Raw genomic sequence first — 8,463 nt, forward strand, 5'->3', positions numbered from 1 at the left:
CGCACCAAGGCTTTGGAACAAATGTCCCAAACTGAGTTCGCACACTCTAAGCTGAAGAAACTATGGAACTGACTGGCAGAAATACAGCCGTGTTTTCCTGGGTCTTGACCAGGAATCTAGCGTTTCTTTCCATGTGGAATGTGGACAACTAGCTGCAGAGACATTAGCGGGGAGGGAGACATTGTTGGAAGCAGTGGAAAATCATGTGTATTTCCATATCGCGTTCCGTTGTTGCAGATATCTCAAAATATCATTACATTCATCACTACTTGGAAATTACGGCAGTTATTAGACCTGCCACTAGATTGCACATAATTGTAGTCTTCCTGTTGACAGACAGCCACGTAATGCAACTAACTGGTCCAGGCTGAGCCCAGGAGGCATACAGCTAGGAGAGTGGGAGACGCACGGGCTGACATTAGTGAGCCAGACATCCACGTTGCTCTCCTGTAGGCCTGGCCTTGATTGTTGACCAGTGACTATGATTGACTTCCGTTCCACATCCAGGCTTCCAGTGAGGTGAGTCCTTTCCACCAAGGTTGACAGAATTTCTCTGGGACAAACACGATGAACTGGGACTTTAACTCACACATCCATGTTCACCTATCATGTAAGGCAGTCATGCAACTGACAGACAGAGGCAGTCCCTGGGTCACTACTGGGTGTCAGGAAGACCGTCTATCTTGGCAATGGAGTTTTCTTCATTGGGCCCAGGTTTTTTTGTCTAGGAAAGTCCCACTTATCTCCCATGGCCCCTGCTTGGCCTTCTGGGATATGTTCTAGGTTAGGTCCCTTCTCTGTTAAAGGTTTATTCTGCAGCACGCTCACTAGCACAGTGGACTTTTAAAGCTTTGCGAAAATTGTGATTCCAAGATGATTTTTTTTTTTTTTTTTTTGGAATACATGGTTTTATGTAATCCAGGCAGGCCTCCAGTTTGATATCCAGCCAAGTGTGGCCTTGAACTACTGATTCTTCTGCCTCTGCCTCTCAAGTGCTAGGATTTTAGGTGCTAACCACTATATCCAGCAAGAATTCTTTATTTTCCTCAATATCAAGAGGCTCACAGGCCCCAAGCACAGTAGCACAGTCAGTCTTGACGCTGGTATATCTTCAAAAATTAATTTAACTTTAATTCACTTTTATTTATTTATTTTAATTTATTTTATGAGTATGGGTACCCACATCCTTTGGAATTGAACTTACAGGTAGTTGTAAGCAACACGTGGAGCTAGGAATTGAACCCAGGTCCTTTGCAAGAGCAGCCAGTGCTCTTAACTGCTGAGGAATCTCTCCAGGCCCTTATTTATTTGCTTGATTATTTATTTATTTATTTATTGGTTTTTGAGATAAAGTTTCTCTGTATAGAAACTTTGGCTGTCCTGGAACTCATTCTGTAGACCAGGCTGGGCTCAAACTCAGAAATCTGCCTGCCTCTGCCTCCCGAGTGCTGGGATCACAGGCATGTGCCACCATTGCCTGACCCTTAATTTATTTTTGTAAAAACATTGATTGATTGATTGACTGATTGATTAGTTTTGTGTGTGTGTGTGTGTGTGTGTGTGTGTGTGTGTGTGTGGTGGGATGGTTCTCTTCGTCCACTTTAAGGATCCCAGGGATTGAACTCAGATCATCAAGCTTATCAGCAATACCTTTTACCTGCCAAAGCCATTCCACTGGGCCCGCCTTCTCCCTCTCGTCAAATGGTGTGAACACAGCCATCGACACCTTCAAAGATTCAAGATAAGAGAAGTAGACTCCATCTCTTTGTTTGTTTCATTGGTTTGCTGTTTGTTTGTTTGTTTGTTTTTGAAACAGGATTTCTCTGTGTCGTCCTGGCTATCCTAGAACCGACTCTGTACACCAGGCTGGTCTTGAACCCACAGAGATCTGCCTGCCCCTGCTTTCTGAGTGCTGATATTAACGGCATGTGCCACCATCACCTGGCTTAAGTTATTTATTTTGTGGTGGGGCAGGGCACACCGGCACAGCACACTTGTGGAGATCAGATGGTGGCTTATGGGAGTTGGGTCTCTTATCCTGTGGGTCCTGGAGTTTGAACTCGGGTCAGGCTTAGTGGCATGTGCTTTTACCTGTGGGCCACCTCACTGCAGATGCCACCTCTTAATGAGGAAATGACTAAATTCTAGACGAGTAGATGTCTTATGACACCATGCATGTGTGTGTGTGTGTGTGTGTGTGTGTGTGTGGTCCCTGCTGAAGCAAGAGGAGGGTGCTAGATTCCTGTGGGTGCTGGGAATTGAACTCAGGTCCTCTGGGACAGCAGCCAGTTCTTGTAATTACAGAGCTGCCTCTCCAGTCCGTGATGCCTCTTGTGAAGGAAGGGGAGGACCATGAGACCGAGGATCCAGCAGAACAAAGACACTCTGGGCGTGAGAGATGAGGTATGGAGAAGCAGAACAGAGAAGGACTGAAGAGTCAGGGATGTTTAGATGGGTGTTGAAGCCACAAGGCCCAATGGCATCACTGTCCTGGATTGAGCAGTGATGTCTCCTCCAGAACTCCAACTTCCCAGGACCCTGAGAACATGACTGGATTGGGAAGTAGGGGTTGGAATCAAGGTGAAATCATGGAATTGGAAGTTCCGTAATCTCACAGTTGGACTCTTTATAAGAAGAAAGAATCAGGGCTGAAAAGATGGCTCAGTGCTTGAGTTATTGTTGCTCTTTCAGAGGTCCAGAATTTGACAGCTCACAACCCCTGTACCTCCAGCGCCAGGGGACCTGGCACTCTCTTCTGACCTCTGTGTGCACCTGTGCCCAAGTGCCCATACTCATACACACACACACACACGTACACGTACACATACACACACACAAACACACATGTAATTAAACATAATATAAAGCTTATTTATTTAACATGTAATAATATTATAATATCATAAATAAACTGTATTTATTGTTTGTTTACAAATAAAGATATGGTGACCCATATCTTTAATTCCAGCACTTGGGGGACAGAGACAGGTGGATTTCTGTGAGTTCCTGGCCAGCTTGGTCTAGACATAGGGAATTCCAGGACAGCGAGGGTTAAATAAGACTTTGTTTCAAAACAAAACAAAAATGGAGGAGGAGGAGGGGGGAGGAGGAGAAGTGGATGAATGAATGAATGCGGACACACAGAGGGAAGAGAGCCGTGTAGACAGAGGCAGGAGGAGGACCAAGCTGACACAATGAGAGAATAGCAAGCGCAGTTGGCAGCTGCCAGCAGCTAGAAGAGTAAGTCAGGAAGCCTCCCTAAAGTCCCACAAGGGATGCGGAACTATGATGTTCTAACTTCTGGCCTCCAGATGTGGGAGGGAAGAAGTAAATAAACCATTATAAATAAAATAAATCTCTTCTTTTCAGCCACTGGATCTGTAGCTGCAGAAAACGGACATACCCACTGAAGGTGTCCCTTGGAGCGGCAGCAGAGGGACACCAAGGACGCAGCCCCGGGGGAAGCCATCCTTCCGAGATCAGGCTGGAAGGTCCAGCCGAGGAGGTAGGATGAGGCTGGAAAGCGGGATGCTCAGAGGCCCGTGGGAACACCATGCCATGCTCCCAGGCTGGAATGGGTTTCTGGACTTGGCCCCATGGAGGAGCTGACTTGGATTAGGCCAGCTTTGGAGGAACAACTGGCAGAAGTCAGAGTGAGCCGCTGAGAGATGGCTCAGAGGTGAAGAGCACTGGCTGCTCTTGCAGAGGACTGAAGTTCAGGTCTCAGCACCCAAGTGGCAACACACAACTGTGTGTAACTGCAGTTCCTGGTGATCTAGACACATATAAGCAAAATACACACACACACACACACACACACACACACACACACACACACACTAAATATTGGGGGACTGGAGAGATCGCTCAGCTGTTAAGAGCACTAGCTGCTCTTCCAGAGGTCCTGAGTTCAATCCTCAGCAACCACATGGTGGCTCACAGCCATCTGTAATGGGATCTGATGCCCTCTTCTGGTGTGTCTGAAGACAGCTACAGTGTACTCATAAAATAAAATAACTAGATAACTGTATGGACTGGTTTTGTGTCAACTTGACACAGGCTGGAGTTATCACAGAGAAAGGAGCTTCAGTTGGGGAAATGCCTCCACAAGATCCAGCTGTGGGGCATTTCCTCAATTAGTGATCAAGGGGGGAGGTCCCCTTGTGGGTGGTGCCATATCTGGGCTGGTAGTCTTGGTTCTCAGGCTGAGCAAGCCAGTGGAAGCAAGCCAGTAAAGAACATCCCTCCATGGCCTCTGCATCAGCTCCTGCTTCCTGACCTGCTTGAGTTCCAGTCCTGACTTCCTTGGTGATGAACAGCAGTATGGAAATGTAAGCTGAATAAACCCTTTCCTCCCCACTTGCTTCTTGGTCTTGATGTTTGTGCAGGAATAGAAACCCTGACTAAGACAGATAAGTAAATATTAAAAATTAAAGAGTGAGGGGAACTGGACATAAGAGTGTATAATTTAGCTTGTAATTTAGCTCTTAGGAGTTGGAGTCAGGAGAATCAGGGGTTCAAGGTCAGCCCTGCCCATGTAGTGAATTGCAGACAAGTCTGTATTTTATGTCACCCTGTCTCAATAAAAATAAATAAAAGTTGAAAAGGAGCTGGGTGGTGGTGGCGCATGATTTTAATCCCAGCACTCGGGAGGCAGAGGCATGCGGATTTCTGAGTTCAAGGCCAACCTGGTCTACAAAGTGAGTTCCAGGACAGCCAGGGTTATACAGAGAAACCCTGTCTCAAAAAATCCAATCAATCAATCAATCAATCAATCAATAAATGTAAAAAAGGAACCGAATGGTGATGGTGCATGGCTTTAATCCCATCACTTAGGAGGCAGAGGCAGGCGGATCTCTGTGAATTTGAGGCCAGCCTGGGCTACAGAGCTAGTTTTAGGACAGCCAGAGCTACACAGTGAAACCCTGACTTGAAAACAAAAACAAAAACAATCAAATAAAAAAGTAAAAAGAAGGAAAGAGCTGAGAGTGAGCGACAAACGCCACAATCAGTGTCGATGTTTACATGTAATCCCAGATCTTGTGAGGTAGAGGCAGGAGGATCAGGAATTCAGGTCATCCTGGGCTACATAGGAAATTCCAGGCTATCCTGGGCTACGTGAGATCCTGTCACAAAAAATAAACAAACCCAAAACATGAAGTCTGTGTTCTCTTTAGAATTCCAAATGGAAGATGATTTGAATAAACGTTTGGTTTTAAACAAAGTGCCTCTTGCCAGGATGCCCAGGCAACAAGTCCATTTAATAAAGCCTTTTACTAGGCCCAGTTCATTGACTCTTGGTTGCTCCAGTCTCCTGGAAACTGCAAACATTGGCAGGACTGTCAGTGGCAGGGTGGGCAGGGAGGTAGCAGATTATGTGAGAATTTATTGTACTTTTGGTCAACATTGTAAAACCCAAAACAACTCTAAAAAAAAAAAATTAGTTGACTAGGATTGGTGGGGATGGCTGAGTGGTTAGAGAGCTTGCTGTACAAGCCTAGGACCCGAGTTTGGATCCCAGCATCCATGTACAGTCAGATGTTGCAGCAGGTATCTTCCTTCCTACGGGGATGTGTGAGGGTGAGATGGGGATCCCCAGAGACTTAGGGGCTAGCCAGACTGGGTACACAGTAGCAACTCACAAAAGACTCTGTCTCAAACACGGTGGAAGGTGGAGGGGCACACCCGAGTCTCTCTGACCTCCATGTGTGTACTGTGGCATGTGTGCACCAATATGTACGCAAACGTGTATAACATGTAAAATACACATTGCGCATAGATTAAAAAAAGATAAAATTAAAACCCCTTCAAAGTTGGTTATCTGCCAGCAAACATGACCACGGCTCTATGTGGTTGGGGTTCAGTTTTTGGACTCAGACGTGATCCCATCGAGCCTCATTTCCCAGGAGATGGGTCCACTGTTTTGAGAGGCCCAAATCGTTTAAGTTCGGACTCCATTTTAGAGAACCTGACCTACCTTTGAACTCAGGTAAACTAACAGGCCAGTACCTAGCGTTAGTTTCCAAGTTACCCCCCAACAAAACCCTAGCCTAGCTTTAGTCTCTAGGCTAATCCCCAACAAGACCACTGTCTCCAGGTTATTCCCCCAACAAACCTGTACCCCCAGGTTACAAGGCCACCCCCTGCCTAATGGCCACCAATGCAGAGGACAGCAGACATTAATTGCTATGAGTTGCATCAGATCATCTCCTGTCTGATTTTGGGGGATCACTAACATTTCCCAGGCACTACAGTTCACCTATGGGGTCCCGACACAGAGAGATGCCAGGAGTTCCCCCAAGTATAAGGAGATACTCCTACTCTTTGTGGTCTTTGCCCATGTCCTACCCCAGTCTAGTCTGCTGGCTGCTCTCAGGACATATAGCTGCCAGTACTCTGATGACATTGTCACTCTATTGGTGTCTCTGTCACCTTGGGAGGTGGCCTACAAGGACCACAATCAATGGCTTCTATGGCCTTGGCCAAAGTTCTGAGGTGGGTGGGGAGTGACGGCTGGGCTCACTTGTGTTTCTCTACATGGCTGATCACCGCTCTCTCCATGCAAACAACTTTACACAGCTCTTCCTCCTGCTTCTGCGGTGGATTCTTTGCCACACTACGAAGGTCTGGGATTGTGTTCAGCTTTCTAGGTCTGCAATATCTCCAGGTTTGCCTGTCCATCTCTTCACATATAGTTCCTTTCCCCCAGATTCATGTCACTCAGAAGCTCAGCGTGAAAACCTGGGGAGAGTCTTGGCGGGTGTTGTTACCCGAGTAAAGACAAGATGGTACTGTTTTATGGTAGTCCTGATTCCCATGGCTGGGCATAAAGCCTGGTGGAAGAGCATCCTAGCACCATATGGTGGTGGGGGCAGAGGCTGGAGTAAAGCTCGGTCTTAGTTTTTTTTCCTGTTGCTGTGATAAAATATCCTGACAACAACACTTAAGGGTGAAAGGATTTATTTGGCTCACAGTTCTGAATTTCCATTCATCATGGTGGGGAAGTCAAAAAGGTGGGTACTTGAAACAGCTAGTCCATTACATCCAGAGTTAAGAGCAGAGTACAGTGCACACATACATGGTCTGACTAAGTTGGTGCTTTCCATTCTTATATACTTCAGAAATCACTTCCTAGGGAATGGTGCTACCCACAGTGGGTGGGTCTTCCCATCTCGATAAGCACAGTTCAGAAAACCCTCAAGTGACATGGCCGGAAGCCTGCCTCCAAGGTAGTTCTGGATTGTGTCATATTAGTCATGAAAACAAACCATCATGGGTTAGAGAGACGGCTCAGTGCTTAAGTGTGCTTGATGAAAACCATCATGGGCTAGAGATGGCTCAGTGGTTAAAGGTGCTTGCAATGTCAGAGAGGCCTATAACTCCAGCTCCAGGACCCACCCCTCTCTTCTAGCCTGCACCTTGGGCACCTGCCTAGATGTGACATACATTCCCACAAGCACACACATGTAAAATAAAATCAAAACAAAACTCATCATCACGAAGCACCAGTCAAAGAGTCCAGTATCCTTGGTTACCACCAGCAACTAGAGTACAGGACTAAAAAAGGATTCCCTCAGAACCTCAGGAGGCAGCCAGTCCCCCAGACCATCTGCCTCTGACTTCCTGAGCTGTGGGAGGGACAGATTATTTAGTGTTCAAGCCATCTGTTTGTGGTGATTCTGGGGTTACATCAGCCCTGTGCAATGACTACAACCAGTATCAAGCTACATTCTGTGCCTCCTGGCCAAATGCTGTTACTGTACTACCAAGAGAAGCAGGACCTTGTGGACTCCAGAGGGAAGTTAGGGAACTCAGTGATGTAACACAGGGGCCCTATGAGCACACCCATCTGTGACATCACAGCAGGGGGAGGGGCCCTTCAGAACATTTCCCACTCGGACTTTCAAGGACTCAGAAAGCTAGTGCTAGAGGTAGGGTTCTTGAAATGTCCAGCCTGTCCCTCGTGCCACCTCTCCTGACTTACCCTCAGTCACATGTCAGTTCCCATCAAAGACTGTATGCGCGAGTGAGGCTGAACGGCTCTCCCACTTGAGATGTTTGGAAGACATGGTGGAGGTATTTTACCCTCCAGCCAGAGGGAATAGGATGTCTCTGCTCCAGCATCCTTCCTTCTCTGAAGACCCATTAGGACTGCTGCTGTTATGAATCACTCCCCTCTCTCCTCCAAGCCTCCAACTTCTCTCGGTAGAGGAAACCAAGCCATCTACCTTGTTGTAGAATTGGCCCCTCTATTTTCATTGCAGAAAGAAGATCATGTCCTTGGGAAAGATGGAGAATGAGTTCGAAGTCAGGTTGGGATGTCCCGTTTTGGGGAATTCTTTTTTCTTTCTCCCAGGCCCTTTTTTCAACTTTCTTTCTTTCTTTCTTTCTTTCTTTCTTTCTTTCTTTCTTTCTTTCTTTCTTTCTTTCTTTCTTTCTTTCTTTCTTTCTTTCTTTCTTTCT

At 46.6% G+C, this 8,463-nt stretch overlaps 1 protein-coding gene across 1 annotated transcript in view; it reads left to right on the forward strand.

The window, feature by feature from the left end:
• The first annotated feature begins 7,882 nt into the window (after positions 1 to 7,882).
• LOC110335358 overlaps positions 7,883 to 8,463 on the forward strand; it is a 1,596-nt gene continuing 1,015 nt past the window's right edge. The window contains exons 1-2 of the mRNA XM_021217439.2: positions 7,883 to 7,931; positions 8,265 to 8,312. Of these exons, the coding sequence (XP_021073098.1) occupies positions 8,275 to 8,312 (38 nt within the window). The 5' untranslated portion in view covers positions 7,883 to 7,931; positions 8,265 to 8,274. The remainder of the gene's footprint in view (positions 7,932 to 8,264; positions 8,313 to 8,463) is intronic.

Source organism: Mus pahari, chromosome 18 (assembly GCF_900095145.1).
Source record: "Mus pahari chromosome 18, PAHARI_EIJ_v1.1, whole genome shotgun sequence".
NCBI classification, from domain to species: Eukaryota; Metazoa; Chordata; class Mammalia; order Rodentia; family Muridae; genus Mus; species Mus pahari.